The sequence below is a fragment of the Nicotiana sylvestris genome, chromosome 1 (assembly GCF_000393655.2).
Source record: "Nicotiana sylvestris chromosome 1, ASM39365v2, whole genome shotgun sequence".
In the NCBI taxonomy this organism is placed as follows: domain Eukaryota; kingdom Viridiplantae; phylum Streptophyta; class Magnoliopsida; order Solanales; family Solanaceae; genus Nicotiana; species Nicotiana sylvestris.
The window spans coordinates 149,226,647-149,245,233 of NC_091057.1; the positions used below are offsets into that span (position 1 = coordinate 149,226,647).

Here is an 18,587-nt window from a genome sequence, read left to right on the forward strand (position 1 = left end):
GGTGTTTAGATAGTAGAACAAAATGACTTCGTCATTCCAATCTTCAAAACATACCAAGTACGAACAACACAATTAAACAAACCAAGGAAAACATTCGTAATATCTTTTGATTGCGCCAGACTTGATGACCATATCCACACATTGGCCTTCTACATCTATTACATACAAAGCACCATTGGACAACACTCTCACTCTCACTACCACGAACGGCCCCCTACAAATTGGGGCAAACTTGCCGTTATCTTCACCTGATGCAGCATGATGCATTTCAATAATGTATTTTTATGTTCTATCTGCCCTAGTTTCACACAATTCGGGCTTGAAGTGATCTCAAAATGCCTTTACTTATTTCCCTCAAATGTCCATATCATCTTCAAAATTGTTTCATTCATTCATGACTAAATTGACTTTTAGAACCATGCTAAGAATTACGCGTGCGTGTCATTTCATTAGAGTCAATAGGAAAAGAACTATAAAAAGAAAAGAGAACTAAACGAAAATGACTGGAAATCACAGAAAATAGAAAATTGCATTAAACAAGTGGTGAAAGGGCTTGGACAACAAAACAAACAGACTAAACTAGGGTTACAAACCTAGAACAAACCTAGACAACACTAAACGGGCTACTATGACTAAACAAACTAGGCAAAATAAAAGGATAGAAGGGTTTGAGTCAAAAGACAATATCCGGATTACAACCCTGAAATAACCCGGACAACAGAAATGACAAAACCACCAAAACTCCTCCCTGGCTAACCAAGAAAAGACCGTCTTTCCAATTACCAAGCACGGTATCTTAGCCACTGAATTCTGCATCAACAATAATAGGAACTTCACAAGTCTTCATCACATTGTTCTTAACAAATTGCTTTTGGGTTCCTTTTGCCGGCTCGTTCTTAAGATCAACCTCTGATAGTACTGAAAACTTTGCAGCGCGTGGACCTTTGAGGATCTCAGAAGAATTCTCATATTCCTTTTCAAAACAGATCATTCTCACCATATGCGTCTCATTACGAATAAGCGATAGACTTTGGCTAGTGTCTGCTGCATCTGGATTTTGCACGATAATGTCACCTGCATCAATAAGCTTCTGAATTGCTTTCTTCAGATTCCAACACTTCTCTATGTCATGCCCCGGGGCATCTGAGCAATATCTGCACCTTTGAGAAAAATCAAACTTCTTTGACAGAGGGTTTGACATTTTTATATGAATCGACTTCAACATATCCAATTGCTTCAACTTTTGGAACAAACGGGCATATAATTCTCCAATAGGGGTGAAAGCCTTTTCTTTTTTCAGCAACCTCTCATTCTTAAATGCTTGATTGGGCCGGAAACCTGATCCATGGGGTTTTCGGTAGGTTCGTGGGGGTAGATAGACATTTTGTGGAGCTGGGTACTGGGAAAGTGATGTACGATTTTGGGAGCTCCTTGGAGAGAGGTGGCATTGGGGAGGATCATCTGGTGCATAAGGATATCCACGGGGACGACGTCGAGGCTGGAAGTGTTGATCGGGAAAGCCCATCGGATCATCTTTTCTGTTTCTCTTTCTTCCACCCGAGCTTACTTGGGTGTTCTGAATGTCTTTCGAACAACTCATGATTTTGCCTGACTTGATTCCCTCTTCTACTAGCTCCCCCATTTTTAACACATCTTTGAAAGGCTTTCCCAAGGCCGGGATCAAATGACTGAAGTAGGTGGGCCCTTGGGCTTGTAGGAAAAGCTCAACCATTTCTTCTTCACCAATCGGGGTATTGACTCGAGCAGCCTGCTCCCTCCATCTGAACCCAAACTCTCTAAAGCTTTCCTCCGGTTTCTTTTCCATTTTAGATAGGGAGGAGCGGTCTGGGGTAACACCCGATCTGTATTGAAAGTATCAAAAAAAATCTTGAACCATGTCACCCAATGTAGGCCACTTACCAACATCTTGGCGATTATGCCATTCCAACGCTGCCCCAGTTAGGCTCTCACTGAAGTACGCCATCAACAAATCATCCTTCTCACCAACACTTCTCATTTTATTGCAATAATCCATCAAATGGGCTACCGGATCCCCACACCCATCATACAAGTTAAACTTTGGCACTTTCAACCCCGCAGGCAGACGAACGTCAGGGGACATAGATAATTCTTTGTAAGACATGCTACCCTGGTCTCCGGTTCCTTGCTTGTTCTTTAAGGATTGTTCTATGCCTTTCAGCCTCCTGGGTATCCCATCTCGTCCTTTTCTTCCTGTGAACTCTTCATTTGAAATATGGGGCCCATCCCGCGGACCCTGCTTGTATGAGTTGGGAACCTTGTGGGCAACCTCTGAGGGGTAATATTGGGCATCATAAGCTTTGAGTAGGTGTTCATTGTTGGGGATGGTAGATAAGACCGGAGGGCAATTTTTGGAAAAGGTAATTGGAAGATGAGTGATGGCGGCGAGTTGTTTGCCGTACACCATTTTGATTCCTTCTGATATTGGGAATTTCAAGACTTGATGAAGCGTTAAGGGTACTGCCCTCAAATTATGAATCCAGGGTCTTCCGAGCAGCGCGTTGTATCTCATGTCTCCTTCGATTACATAGAACTTTGTTTCCTGGATAGTCCCGACCATATTTACTAGGAAAATGATTTCCTCTTTGGTGATTTCACTTACCATGTTGAAGTAGTTGAGTACTCGAGTTGCAGGCACGATTTGATCCTGGAGGTCAAGTTGCTCTACGACCCTCGATCGAATAATGTTTGTTGAGCTACCTGGATCAATCAACACCCGTTTAACTTGAATTTTATTCATAAGGATAGATATTACCAGCGTATCATTGTCAGGTTGTTCGATTCCTTCTGCATCCTCATCGTTGAAAGACAAGGTATCTTCTGGTAAGTAGTCCCGGGTACATTTCTCCCTCATGATTGTCACCTTGGTGTGTTTAAGCATCCCGCCTTGAGGAGTATCGACCCCACCAACGATCATATGAATCACGTGTTATGGTTCCTCCTGTTCGTTTTTCCTATTTGTATCCCTGTCTCTAAAGTGATTTTTAGCTCAGTCACTCAGGAACTCTCGAAGATAACCCTCGTTGAACAAACGAGTTGCTTCCTCTCTTAACTGTTTGTAATCTTCGGTTCTGTGACCATGGGTTCCATGGTATTTGCACATTTAATTAGGGTTCTTTTGAGCTGGATTGGTTGTAGGGGTCTAGGCCACATGGTATCCTTGATTCCTCTAATATATGATACAATGCCCGATGCATCGACGCTGAAGTTGTATTCTGATAACCGTGGTGCTTTTTTAGGCTTGATATGATTATCGAAGACACTCTTACTTATGATCCTTTGGGAGTTTTATCCTAGATCATTCCTTCAGTCATTTTGAATAGGATTACGTCCCGGTCCGTTGTTTCTATGTTCTGTGCTTTATGGTTGGTATCGATCTCTATTTGACCGGTGCTCCTTGTCGATGTCCCTTTGAACTCTACCGTCGAATCTATTTGGGTAGATGGAACCGGAAGGAGCTCCTAACTGATCATCCTTGACCCTGATCTTTGACTAGTATCGATTATGTACATCATCCCAGGTCACAACTAGATATTCAATCAAGTTCTGCTTTAGTTGTCGTGATGCTATCGAACTTCGCTCGTTCAAACCTTGAGTGAAGGCTTGGACAACCCAATCATCGATGATCGGGGGTAAGTCTATGCGTTCCATCTGGAACCGAGATACGAATTCCCTTAGCATTTCATTGTCTTTTTGTCGCACTTTGAAGAGGTTAGACTTCCTAGTTGCGACCATTATTGCTCTGGCGTGTGCCTTTACGAACGAATCGGCAAGCATGACAAAGGAATTGATGGAATTGGGCAGCAAATTGTGGTACCATATCATTGCCCCCTTCGATAAAGTTTCTCCAAACTTCGTCAACAGAACAGATTCAATTTCATCATCTTCTAAGTCATTTCCTTTTATCGCACATGTATAAGAAGTGGCATGCTCATTAGGATCAGCGGTTCCATTGTATTAGAGAATTTTTGGCATGCGAATCTTCTTTGGAATGAACTTCGGAGCCGCATTTTGAGGGAAAATCTTCTGCACAAACTTCTTCGAATCCAAACCTTTTAAAATCGGGGGTGCCCCCGGTATTTGGTCAACCCGTGAATTGTACGTTTCTACCTTCTTGCCATTAGCCTTGATTTTCTTTTCTCTCGATTCGATCCATTTAGTGAGCTCCTCGAGCATCTTCAAATGGCGGGGTCAGTTCCCGATCCATTATCATTCGATTTCTTCGGTACATGTTCAACCCTATGAATAGCTTCTTATGATGTATCAAGCTCAATTCAGCTTGGTGCTCGATTTTGATTTGGGAGTTGCGCTATCGCAGCTTGCTGAGTCTGCAGCATTTCAAATATCATTCGAAGGTTAATCCCGCCTTCTTCACCGCTCTATACGTTCTGATCGGCTGCCCGAGCGTCTCTGCGAACGTTATTTTCAGGGTCGGCACCTAAATTTCCATGAATGGAAACACGAGCACTAACATCGACTGCATCTATGGTCGGTGGTCCATCGGGATTGGCTGAAGGTGCTCCATTTTCGGGGGCGACTATGTTCTCGTTCTCGCTGTGAAGTTCAAGGCTAGTTTCTGTGTGAGTGGGTGTTGCTTGAGAGTTTGACATGTTGATTCCTGAAATCAAAGACACTTATGAGAACAAGCATAAAGTAGTGTGCGTTATGAGGATTAATACTAGGCAATCACTATTATTCTTAGCCCCACGGTGGACGCCAAACTGTTTACCCTAAAAATCATATAACAATTAAACTTATAATGTGGTTTTAAGGACAAGTGATTTTACCTAATACCAATTGATAAACGTAGAAATTAGTAGTAAAGATTAACAATGAGATAAATCAAACCAGTTTTGAAACGTGATTCAACCCTCAAGCTTAAGTGCCCTCGAACTGATCGGTGCCCAAAATAATAAAAAAGCAAAATGATGAACAAGAATATAAGTTAGAAAGTAATGTATTGCTTTGATATGCAAGAATGTAAGATGGTCACAAGATGATTAGGACCCTTTTTATATAGTAAAGGAATTCTATTTATGGTACAATTCTAATTACGGAAGTAAATCCCATGATTAACTAAATAACCGCCCTTGATTTTATCTCTTCCGAGATTTACGCCATGATCTTCGGCCAATCACGGATATTTCGCTTTTCCGTTATTGTATTTTGCTCGATGTATGTCTCTTTTGATCTTGATCGCTACTGGCCTCGATCTTCGATAAACGCCTCGGTCTGGTCTGTTGTGAGGCCGACCTTTGACTCAATTCCCTAGCCCGATCAAATGATAAAATCGGGTAGTCCCAGTTTTAACCGTATACATATAAAAATCATTAAAAATCTAACTTTTAAACTCGAACCATTTTCTAACTAGTCTATCGGCTTGGATTCTTGGGAAATTGGTCAATATACGTCTCTATTATATAAAATAACTAAGTTCCCTTTGGACATAGATTTTGTTATTTTTTTTTTCAAAAAAAATTAAAAACATTGTTTCTTCATGGAATTTGATTAGTTTTTTTAAAATAAATAATCAAGTTCCAAAAACCGTTTTGGGCTAGTTTTTCGGTGAAATTTTTTCTTGCAGTCACAAAATTTCAATATTTTTTCAAGTAATACGTGTGTCCAAATACAATTTTAACTTCCAAAAATTTCAACACAACTTCAAATTTTTTTTTCTTCCAAATTTCAACTAAATCTATGTTCAAACGCTAGCTTAATTATTCATGGGTATATTTTACATATCCTTATTATTGGTAAATCGTCCAATATTCGTTATCAGACCCGCTGTAACATAGCTCCAAGATAAAATGCCATTCAAAAAAGCTAATTCAAACCATATCCAAAACACATGGGTAATATTTGAATCTTTAATTTCCTGAAGTATTTTGATATTTGGACTCCACTAAAACTACGTTGGAGCTTTAATTTTGTCAAGATCAAATACAACTAAGTACGAGATAAATTGTTAATAGTAAAAGTACAAAAATTGTCCAACTGTATAACATATGATAAATTAAAATATTTTGTATGGTAGAATTGCCTTAGGTGGTTAAATTTGAATCTTTTATGCTAAACATCGTTATGGTTATTGTCCGTGAAGCCTAAAGGATTAACTATATATGGCTCTTTTATATCAAAGATTATATGGTTCATTTTTGTATGATTGTGATAAAATGTCGATCTTTAATCCTAAAACCGACAACTTCTTTTTGCCAAACATCTTTATGCAAAAATATTAAACGATGTGTGTATCCTTATAAAAGTTGTTATTTTCATAAAGGCTATCAAAGTTGCTTATCACAAGTATTAAAAGTACAAGAGGGAGTGAATTGACAATTTTTAATTTCAGTATTCTAAGTAGTTGACTAGTTTACTAATGAGTTGCGTAGAGATAAGAACAGGACAATACAACAACAACAACAACAACAACAACAACAACCCAGTATAATCCCACTTAGTGGGGTCTGGGGAGGGTAGTGTGTACGCAGACCTTACCCCTACCCTGGGGTAGAGAGGCTGTTTCCAAATAAACCCCTGACATCCTTCCCTCCAAGAACTTCCCACCTTGCTCTTGGGGAGACTCGAACTCACAACCTCTTGGTTGGAAGTGGAGGACAATAATAATGCAGAAATAAAGTGTAAGAAATAAAGACGCCAGGATTTTTATACTGATTCAGATTCAATGTGAATCATATTTTGTCCCTTTGGGTTGCAAGGGTGATCTCTTTCAGTTTTTGAAGTTTCTCGAGTACAAGATGATTGATGTAGCTTTACACCAACAACTTAGTCTCTATGTCACTTTTCCCTTTTTGATATAATGTCTCACCAGTGTTTATCTCTTTTTCTACTATCGTTAATTATACAACAGATCTAAAAAATATATAATGCTTGTTTGGAGTAGAACAAAAAGAGTGATAATGGTTCGCTCAAAGTATATCTTCTTCAAGTCTGGAATAGATGTATATATATACTTCGTGAGACCTTCTTGACTCTTGATTGACGCGAATCTTGAGAGATTGCAAACCCAAGGGAATTGATCCTTGAACCGAATCGCAAATTGATTCTTTCAAAGAATAAGGTCACGTTTTCGTTGATCTTCCTTGACTTGTATCTTTGATAGACTTTCCTTTCCTTTTGCTGGGCAGATCTTTTCGTTACTTGAGTGATTGATGATGGATTCCCTGATTTCGGGCTTTAATGATCTCCAGTGTAGAGCTTTGCATTTTTATTTTCCTTTGATTTTGGGATCTTCTTATACTAGCTTCCGTCAATCATCTATCAAATTATTGATTGATTCTTCTTCCGGATTTTCGTCGCTTCTTCCTTTTTTTATAGCTAATCATTGATACTTTTCCTTTCTTTTGCTTCCGTTGATAGATTGTTTCCTTAGTTCATGCTTAAATGATAAGGAATCTTGATTTCTTTGTTTTATCCCTTGTGATCATGCACCAAACGTGATATATTATATTTCATCATGGAAACTCATATTTAACAAGTATAACATGCTTGAATGTCCACACTTCGTGCATCATATGAAATGGAGATCATTGCCCATAATGTGTCTTAGGTGATGGCTTCTTCATGTTCAACACCAAACTTAGTCGTATATATTGAAATTGAGTACCTTCTAATGCAACGTGGTACAATAGATCTATAATTTATGTAGAGTTTAGACTTTTTATAATCGCACGTGATGCATTAAGCACTTTCATAGTGTTGATACTCAACGTGCATCACCATTGCTGCTTTCCATTGGAGTTTTCCTTCAACCAATCATATATCGATTTTATTAGATATAAAACAGTATTGTTTCAAGTTTTAGACATGTTTTTATACATTGGGGTACTACACATTCTTCCAATTTTGTCCTTACTTTCACGCAATCTTTTAATTTTGAGTTCTATAAGTAATAAGCTTCTGAGATTGAATCGAGACATATTTTACTAATGTTGAATATTGTAGATATATCTAACTCATTATATGAAATATATTTTCAAGTTAACTTCTATAATTACATCATTTTTTTTAGTAAAGGGTAATGAAATGTTTTCAATGTCTAATAATAATTTCACAAGCAATAGGTAATCGAAATATATATATACAAAAAAATAAGTACATACATACAGTGATACAAATATCTAGTCACATAAACATACACATACATTAGTAAGTAGTTCATCAAAATTTATATTATCCATTTTATAAATTTGAAATATCCAAATGTTTGGCACCAGTAATTAGAGAATTATTATCCATTACATGTTTCAGAAACTTAGGACTAAAAGTCTACCTAATTATTCAAGTGAAAACTGTAATGTGGGTTTTTAGCTAAGAAAATTTTAATGCGATTTTCTGTTATTTAACTAACTTTCACAATATTTTCGCTACTACTTTAATCAAGTATACACCAAATCAACATTTGAATTCCGTGCTAAATTAATGGTGCAACTTAAATTAAATAGAGGGAGTATTAATTTACCACGATTTAACTATAATTTGAAGTTTCTTTTGTAACACATTCAGTTTTAATGTAATATGCGCCTATGCATGAGAATATATTAGTTTATGTTTTTCAAAATAAATGTCCATCTTCTCTTTTGTTGTTGTCAAATAATGTCAACCTCTTGAAGAAGGGATATTTTAAAATCATTCTTCTTATGTTATTTTCTAAAAAAAAATTCATTTTATTCCCATCTAAAAATAATAATAATATTAAAAGTAAAGGCATGACGTCACATAATACACCAACTAACTACTCGTCCACATACCTAATACCAAGCACAAAACCAAATTAAGATATTCAATTGAAACAAAAACATTAGGTTATTTAGATAAAACAAGAACAATTGACAAATTATTTTTTGTTCCATGTCCTAAAGCTAAAGCTAAAGTAGATCCATTTAAATTAGTAACAAATTATATCATCCCACAGTAGAGGAAACACTTTATCATTAGGGAAAAAAGAGAAGGATTTTTTTTTATTTGCTCCTGTTTGGTAGATGAGAGAAAGTGGACGGAAAAAGCGATTTCTCCTTTCTCTGTATTTTCCTTTTCCCTTCTCTCCAAACTCTCCCCATATGTGAAGTATCGGGTCATTTCTCCTCGGCTCTCCGTGAACCGCCGGTTCAAAACGCATTTTCTCCGATGAGATTTTCGCTGCTAACATCAATTGAGGATTACCGATTTTCACCACAGCATTCGAGAACCGTAGATTTTGACTAAAGTTCTCAATTTTCGAATAAAAACCCTAGCAATCAGGTTTGTATTCTTTTTCCTTTTATTTTTTGTTCGTGCCCATATTTTGCTTCGTGGAACGCCTAAAGCTAATCTCAGGTTCGTCAATTTTAACCAGTTTGGTAATTTTGATCTGGAGAGTGACGTGCTGTTTGCATTTTCATATGATTTAGTGAATGCTTTCATAATATGTAATCTCTGATGAAAGTTTTGCTGTTGAGAGATTACAGTTAGTTTTTGGCTTGAGAATTTTAGTCGATTGGGTGGTTGTTTTCTAGATGAATTTTGGTTATTCTGATCCGGAGAGTGTGATTCGTTGTTTTGCTCTGGATTATATAATGATTTATTTAAAATGTATTCACCAATTTGAAATTATCATGATGCAGGTTTGGTCATTTGGTTGGATGTGAATTTTTTAGGCTCTGAGTTAGCTATTTTCTGGATCTTGATACACTTAAGCATTAGAGGAATCCGTTATTGTTCAACTGTATTCTCTCTCTTTTGCTCGGTGAGGAGAAATATGCAGAAGAGTGGGAGTCTTGCTAAAAATAATTCTTTGAGACTTACAACTCAGCAGTCTCTTCGACGTCTCGGGCTGTGTTCCCAGATTACAACAGCAGGGCAGCATTCATCTCCGGTTGTTTTCCCTGAAAAACGAAGCAAAGGAAGAAGTTCGATACGTGGAGAACTTAGTCTGAGTAATAATGACCCTAAGAAAGAGAAAAATGAGGAGCACAGGATTGACATCGGGGATGAGCAGTCTGACCTGCTCGGATATGAAGTGTTTTCTGGAAAGCTGGTTTTGGACAAGGGGAAGGCAAATAAAAATTCTGAGTTAGAAGCCTCAAAGGAGGTTACTAGCCAGGATGCTGTTGAAGCCAAACTTACTAGCAAGGCTATGGTTTGGGGTTCTGGTATGCTGCGTCTGGAAGATGTTATTTCGGTAAGGTTCTTTAAGGGATTATGGGTTTTGTCAGAATTTGTATCACTTCCGTTTGAGTTTTACTAAGCAGTAGGTTCTGCACGTACCACAGGTATCATACTGTCCTGGACTCCGACATTTCACCATCCATTCATATCCCCTTAGAAGAGGTTTTTTAAAAACTCGAAGAAGCCAGAAGGATTTTCGCTTTTTAGTTTCTTCATCAGAGGAAGCACTTCAATGGGTAAATGCATTTGCAGATCAACAGTGTTATGTGAATATATTGCCTCATCCTCTGGCTTCATCAAAGAAGCAGGCTTCTGATTTGGTTACTAATGAATTTCCTCTCGAGTCATATGTACGATGTAAAAGTCCTCCTAGAATGCTTGTCATTTTGAACCCAAGGTCTGGCCGTGGTCGTTCAAGTAAAGTATTCCATGGCAAGGTTGAACCTATATTCAAGGTATGTTCTAGAACTGTAATCTGTTATTACCTAGCTGACAATTTTATTTGCGCCTCTAACTGCATAATTTTTTTTAAAAGTTAAGCTAAATGCATGAAAATGTTAAAGTGGTCGCAATCATCTCGTGATGATACCGCTGGATGTAAATGAAATAAATCGTTGCTCTAATAGCATTCTCTCTTAGCCAACATTCCTTGCTGTTAGAAAGGGGATGTGTTTGTTCATTGCGTTATGCAGACGATCTGATTTGCCCCCCTAATTCCTATTTTCCTTTATGGTCATTATTCATTGCTTTCTATTGTTTATCCAATTAGTTGTTCCATTGCTTGTCCACATGTCTCTTATATTTTCCCCGTCCCCAACTGTCACGACTTGCAAAATACAACTCTAAAAAGTTGGTTGGGGTTGGCAAAACTTGTAAAATGATTGAGAAAAACAAACACAAATTTTACTTAACCAGAAAAAAAAAATTGATAACTGCTTTTCACAATAACCAGCAAATGTTGTCATCACAATAACTATTTTTCTTGATAATTGTCATCAGATATTTCCTTACAAATTATAAATCTTCTCAATTATGAAGTTCAGAAAGGCTCAATTTACATAATCATATGCCTTATCCTAGTTCAGTTTGATTTTTTATCATGGAATCAATTATTGTGTTTGCAATTGATGCTGTAGAATGTCAAAATTGAAGCACTGTTACAAAAATCTTGTAGATGCTTTTTATGGATTTATAGGTCTGAAGTCTCTACCGTTCAATCCCTCATTTTTTTTTTTTTGGAATAAGCTCTATAATGAGTTCTTAGCGTTTTATACCCCTATTGTATGCATCATTTTTCGTTTTGCACCGTCTTTTTATTTTTAACAGTTTGCCCCTTGACCTATTTATTTCTCCGCAAATCACAAAAGAGTTCAATCTGTAAGGGCTAAAATAGGAATTATATAATTTTTTATAGAAAAAGAAGGGTTGAGAGATGGTAACGAGACATTTATTTTTCCGTGAAGCTTTACACAAAAATCATCAAAAGCTTAGCTAATTAACATAATGTAAGCCATTTCATTGGCTTGAATATTGTTCATTTCAGAAACATTCTATTCAGGAAGAACTTTTTGGTATCGTGGTGTTCAAGCTCCATTAGTTTGCTACTCTTCCATCAAAAAAAAAAAAAAAAAAGAGAAGGAAAAATACGTCATTTGATTGCTAAAAAAGATAAACAAGAAAAATATGATCTTGAGTAAATGAAGTGGAAACTTTTAAAAGCATCATTTGATTGCTAAAAAAGTGACTGTGAGGCAGTGTCATCTACTTGCAAGTATAACTAAGCTTACAAGTCATGTTTAATGCGATGTACGCTTCAAGGGTTTAGCTCTCCACTCTATCCAACAACAACAACAACCCAGTATATCCCACTAGTGGAGTCTGGGGAGGGTAGAGTATACGCAGACCTTATCCCTACCTTCAAGAAGGCAGAGAGGTTGTTTCCGGTAGACCCTCGGCAAGCTCCACTCTATCCGAATGCCTAAAATATCCAACAACTTATGAAGTAACAATAAACAATGCTCTCTAAGCCTCCACGAGCTACAACTTCCAAGAGTGATGTAGAAGTGTAATATATACTATGAATGAGCACCTAGAATTTATTTAACCTTGAAGGTTGCGAGAATATCTATCTGCTCCGATGAACGATCTTCCCAAAAGAAATTAGCTTCCGTTCTCCAATAGATAAATAATCTATTAGAGATAATTTAAGCCATCAGTTATCTTTCATCTTTGGTAACTCTCGTGTCTTTGACAGAAATACAAAATAACTTTACATGTCTCCCTTGCCAGCTTAGGTATTAGAGTCGAGCAAAAAGAATTTCATTCCATGCATCATTCTCTTTTTTTTTGGGGTGTGTGTGAATAAGGTAGGTAAATGCATGATCCCTTCCTTTTTCTCCTTGCGACTGGATATCCTTGTTCGTTCTTGTTCTCAAGTTTTAGCTCTGTTTCTATTGAATTAACAGCTTGCTGGGTTTAAGTTGGAAGTAGTCAAAACCACATCTGCAGGTCATGCCAAGAAACTTGCAAGCACGGTTGACTTCAGTACATGTCCTGATGGTATTTCTTTCAATGCTTTAGTTTTTCTGCTATTCAGTTTTAGCTGTCTAAGACCATGTTCATCATTGTTTTTTCTTATATTCTCTGTCTTGGACAATGTTCAGGCATTATATGTGTAGGAGGCGATGGGATAGTGAATGAGGTTAGTTATGGTCTGTCTTTCTCCAACTTCACAAAGTGTGTATGTCTGCAGTGCATATATAGCTCAATTACTCTCCTTTCTTGCATCAATAAGTCAGTTTCTATGCTCAATAAAGGTTTTTTGAGTAGCATTAAATTGAGAGAGCTATCGTGACATAATTTAGGTGTGCACAAAGTTACCTGATTTGCTATTTTTTTCTTTAATAGCATATTGTTTCTTCTTTATGATAGAGACAGCCTTTATGTTGTTATGGATTGCTTATATTGAGTCGATTAAGACCTTAGATGGCTGGCTTCTTTGAGATTTAGTACGATTACTGACCTTGTGCAAAGTTCCTGTACCCTTTAAACAAACTATAAGATCTGTCAATTATGAGTCATTAAGTTGGATGCTTTTCTATTTGAGATAGTGCTTCGTTTAATAGTTGGATGCAGTTTCATCTAAGGGGTTGGCAATCTTGATAAAGGCTACACAAAAAGTTTAAAGAATAATAAAGCCTGATAAGTCGCCCTTGATTTTAGAAAATATAATCACTCTTTGAGGCCCCTTCATTATATTTTCACTCCTTTGTGTTTTCTTCAAGCAAGTAATAGTATACAAAAAGGGGGAAGATCCTCTATACATGAAGTATAGAGTGAGTAAAGCCTATAAAGGGATTTCTCTCAATGGGATCTGGCCAATCATCTTTAACATGCTGGAGCATCATTTGGCACAACAAGTACAAGATTTGATGAGTCTCCTAGATTCTTTTCCGTTTTTATATCTTCCACCAGCTTTCCGCCCCTTGCAATTTCATTTTCAGAATGCTCTTTTCTTTTGGTTACACTCAGCCTCGTCTTTTTTTTTTTTGGGAGCTTCTTAGTCACCCTATATCTTATTGATTTTGTGTTCAGAATAGAATTTTCACATTTGTTGAATTATGGCCTTAAGCTAAACTGCATGCTGATAAATTTTACTATAGTTTCTTGACATCTTTGAACTGCTAAGCTGGTCATTCTGAACCAAAAAGTGAACTTTACCAATATTTGCTGGTTGACATTTAAAAGATGTGCTCAGAATTAGTTAATCTAGCTTACTCGTCCAGAAAATTAAGTTAAACTTTCTTACATAACTTTTCTGATTCAGGTTTTAAACGGGCTACTCAGTAGGGATAACCAGAAAGAAGCAATTTCAATTCCAATTGGAATCATTCCTGCTGGTTCTGATAATTCTCTGGTCTGGACTGTGCTTGGAGTTAGAGATCCCGTGTCCGCTGCCATAGCAATTGTCAAGGTATGCTTCATCTCTCTTGATGCGTCTTCATGCTGATTATAGGTTACAAAAGATGCGTGCTTGCTCCAGTACAAACAAAAATACTATGCTAGGATTAAGGAGCTAACAAAGTCAAAAAATTGATCAGTGCTATTTACAGAAGTTAAGTTACTCCAACTGAACAAATTAAGCAAACATCTAGCCTTCAGGGAATGATTTGGAGTTGATTCCATCAAAACATCCAAAATATTATTTGAAATATATCACTACTGCTGCTAGGTTATCTACTCCTTTTATGTAGTGTCGACTTCTTGTTTCAGGGAGGGCTTACAGCTACAGATGTTTTTGCTGTCGAGTGGGTTCAAAGTGGTAGAATTCACTTTGGGACGACTGTCACCTACTTTGGCTTTGTAAGCGATGGTACTAAATCTTTTAATTCCTAGCAGTTATTAATGTTTATGCTTTACAATAGTTTGGTAAGATAATCATGTGCTATGATAACTTTGTGATTATTACCTATAAAAATGCAGATACTTGAGTAGGGTAAGATAAGGAGTCGGACACGAAAGAGGAAGTTTGGAAACCTAGGGTATGCATTATCCTAGAACACGATTATTGACATTTGATCTTTCATATGGCCTAAAATGTCTAAATCAAGAACTATAATAAATATTTATCAACAAATCATAACGTGCCTATATCACTGAAAATGTCCCAGATGACAGAGTTTGCTAGGATTACTTAACAAAAGAAGAGTCTATCAAACTTAACATTCAGTTACGTGAAAGCATCTCAAATTATGTGTTTGCTTAAGACTCAAGGCAACTCCTTTTTTTCCTTTTTTCTTTTTCGAGTTTTGTCTACTGTTCTTTCTATCTCCTTTTACTTCTGTGTTTTAATTGAATAATTTGTTGTTATTACATTTAAAATGCATACTATCTGCCCTTTCTAATATATTTTGGCTCCAAAATTATGAATTGGGAAAAATGGATAATTATCTTGCCTTCTTTTTGTATTCCAACTGCGGGATCCTGTTCCTTCTTGAATAGATGGTGCCTAAATACAAGGAAAAATTTTGGATGCAACTAACTGGATTGATATTGTAACTTGTAAGAGCATTTGTGCCTGACGATTACACTAAAAACATGCATAGATTTGGTGTATGTGCTTCATAACTTGTCACTTGAAAAGCTGACATGTATCATCTGGGTTATGGTTTTATGGAGAAGTTTTTGCTGCAGATTATTATAGGTATTGCCCTCGTTTCCTCTCAGATACAATGGGAACTATCTTGTTGGACTCTGCATTAGTAAATATTGTGAGCTACCTTTGGGAGGGTATCCTCTTTGAACTATTAGCTTTGCCGTAACAGAAGAAGATAAATAAAAAGGTTATTAAGACTTAAGTAATTTTGAGAATGTAAAAGGTTGATTTGTTGATTGAAAAGGTTGGCATGTTGGCTGTCTGGCTTCGGTCTAGTGGTGAGAGCACAACTGTGACGTGTGGGTGAGGCTGAGGCACATGTCACGGGTTCGAACCGTGCTGCAAACAAAAGCTTGGTATTTAAGTAGATACAGGTAGAGGGGCTGATTACCAAGTCCCGAACCGTGTGCCATTGACTGTCGAAGATTTCTCGGTTATCAAAAAAAAGAAAAAAGGAACAGGTTGCCGCGTCTCTTTGAATTCTCTACGTTCCATTGTTGTAGCAGTAGCAGTTGTGTTTTGCATGGATATTTAGTATTTATTAGTATAATATGGTATCTCTGTCTGAATTGCATATATTTTCAGATAGTAAGTGTACTTCAATTATCTATTGTAGTGCTGGAACTATCTGAGAAATACCAGAAGCGGTTTGGTCCATTGCGCTACTTTGTTGCTGGTTTCCTCAAATTCATGTGCTTACCAAAGTACAGTTTTGAAGTGGAATATCTTCCAGCGCAGAAAGAAGCAACTGGAGAAGGGAAAGGTTTGGTTGAGAGGGAAGTCATTGATATGTCTGAATTGTACACAGACATCATGAGGAGATCAAGCAAGGAAGGGCTTCCCAGAGCCTCTAGCTTATCAAGTATTGATTCAATAATGACCCCAAGTAGAATGTCCGCAGCAGACTTGGATACTACATGTAGTAGCACTGAGCCATCAGAATATGTGCGCGCCATTGATGCAAAATCTAAGCGTTTATCTGCCGGACGGAGTGGTAATACAACTTCTGAACCAGAAGTTATCCATCCTCAGCTTCCACTTTCAGCAACCCCGAATTGGCCCAGGACTAGGTCTAAATCAAGAACAGATAAAGGATGGAGTGGGTTGACTGCTACAAATGACCCCACTAGATCTTCTTGGGCAAATACAACTACAAATGATAAAGAGGATATCTCATCAACGATGTCAGACCCTGGCCCAATTTGGGAGACGGAACCAAGATGGGACACAGAACCTCATTGGAATATGGAAAATCCTATTGAATTGCCTGGACCAGCAGATGACACTGAAGATGCTGTGCGGAAGGATATCGTCCAGAAGTCTGCAGAAGAATGGGTGACTACCAAAGGTCAATTTCTTGGTGTCCTGGTATGCAACCATTCGTGCAAAACTGTTCAAAGCTTAAGTTCACAGGTTGTGGCCCCAAAAGCAGAGCCTGATGATAACACGTTAGATCTGTTGTTGGTCCATGGAAGTGGAAGACTGAAGCTTATAAGGTTCTTCTTGCGTCTGCAAATGGGCCGACATCTTTCCCTCCCATACGTTGAATATGTCAAGGTAAAGCAGCAAATGGATTTTGGATGCAAAATACTGTTTTTTTTCCTACTAAGGCAGAGAGTTTTTGAGTGCATTAATACAGGTTTCCCGTCTACATGGAGGCCATTACTGTACGGATATTTTCAAAACATCAATCTACTTAGTAAAGATAAACTGCCCCAAGAAACTTACAGTTTCAGTTTAGAGCTCGCCCATCTTTTTCAGAAAATCTGGTTTAGAGACTTATAATGAGGTTTTGTTGGTTGGTGCTCACTGAATTCAAAATAAGCTTCATTCCTATGCAATGCAGGTTAAAGCAGTAAAGATTAAGCCCGGAAAGCACTCACACAGTAGCTGTGGTATTGATGGGGAACTTTTCCCAGTAAACGAGCAAGTGATTTCGTCCTTGCTTCCAGAACAGTGCAGGCTTATTGGTCGTGCCCCAGGTAATTGCAAGTGATTGATGCAGTCCCTGTATATCTTCAATAGGTCTCTCTACCTTCCGGCTACAGCATTAAGCTCTTTATTTGTCATTGAGGTCCTTGTAAATTTTGTCAATGTTGCTTACATTTTTTCAAATTATATGTCAGCTTATATATTAACGTGTACCCTTGTCGTAACTTGTATTAATGCCTTTGAGAGTTGGCTTTGTAGTTTGTATGGATATTGGCCTTATTCCTTGTACTCTTTTGACAAAGCGTGTAAATTATTGGTTTGCGTTTGTTGAGGAAGGAACTTTCACTCTTTTGGTTATCTAACACTTACCCTCTATCCCCCTCTTTGCTCCATTAGACCAAGTCATCTCCCCCCCTCCCCCCCCCCAAAACCCCCTAGCACTAGCTGAAAAGAAGGGAAAAAAAAAGGGAGGCCCGAAAGAGGGGTGTGTTTCTTTGTTCTCTTGACGTTTTTTAATTATTTGTTGAATTTTTCTTTTTTCTTATGCAACTAGCCATATAATTTGTTAAATTTGCTAATACATATATTTTTCGCATAAATAATATGTAACTTCCTGTATAATTTAATGCATGCATTATTTGATATTGACAAGCAAATGCTACATTAAGTAATGCAGCGATTATTTTTCTTATGCAACTAGCCAGACTTCGTATTATTTTATATGCAGGGTTTTCTTACACCATGCAATGCCAAATGATTTTAGATGGTAAAATAAATGATTTAAACCCAAATATTTACTGACTAAACTATTTATTCTTTTGTATATTTAATTGAATTACATCGTAAGATTGAAATATTTTTATAAATATAAATTTAAAGGCTCCTAGCAAGATGAGAAATTCTTAGGCATTACTTAGAAACAAATATAAGAAAACACAAAACTCCTCTGTAGAACCTCCATTAAGGTTAATCAAACCTTGATATTTTAGTTACAAAATTAAGATGAATTACTCACTCCAAGAGATTCACGTTCAGAATTTATGTACGTACTAGTGTGTTTCAGGATTTCCAAATTGCTTGAGGAAAAAAAAGTTATAAATATACACTGAATAATTGTATCGTTAATTTAATCCAATCAGTTATACAAATAATTAATTGAATTCCATCAGTTATAACAAATAATTACTTTAATTATCATATTAAGCTACTATGTAAATTATTTGTTTTTCTTTATTTCTAAGTCGGTGCATAATAAAACTTAAAAAAAGAAGAAGAGAATTTCATCAGGTTACATCCT

At 37.0% G+C, this 18,587-nt stretch overlaps 2 protein-coding genes across 2 annotated transcripts; one reads left to right on the forward strand and one right to left on the reverse strand.

The window, feature by feature from the left end:
• Positions 1–1,876: 1,876 nt before the first annotated feature.
• LOC138875966 (uncharacterized) lies at positions 1,877–2,893 on the reverse strand. The gene is made up of 2 exons (XM_070154846.1): positions 2,194–2,893; positions 1,877–2,085 (listed from the first exon to the last, which is right to left on the reverse strand). The coding sequence occupies exons 1-2, from the start codon at positions 2,891–2,893 to the stop codon at positions 1,877–1,879; spliced, it is 909 nt and encodes a 302-aa protein (XP_070010947.1).
• A 6,076-nt stretch (positions 2,894–8,969) lies between these two features.
• Positions 8,970–17,652, forward strand: LOC104227600 (sphingoid long-chain bases kinase 1). Its single transcript, XM_009779879.2, has 9 exons — positions 8,970–9,297; positions 9,660–10,216; positions 10,308–10,658; positions 12,669–12,762; positions 12,867–12,904; positions 14,030–14,176; positions 14,476–14,575; positions 15,975–16,915; positions 17,205–17,652. Exons 2-9 carry the CDS (start codon positions 9,794–9,796, stop codon positions 17,352–17,354), a joined length of 2,244 nt encoding a protein of 747 aa, XP_009778181.1. The 5' UTR covers positions 8,970–9,297; positions 9,660–9,793; the 3' UTR covers positions 17,355–17,652.
• Positions 17,653–18,587: the final 935 nt, after the last annotated feature.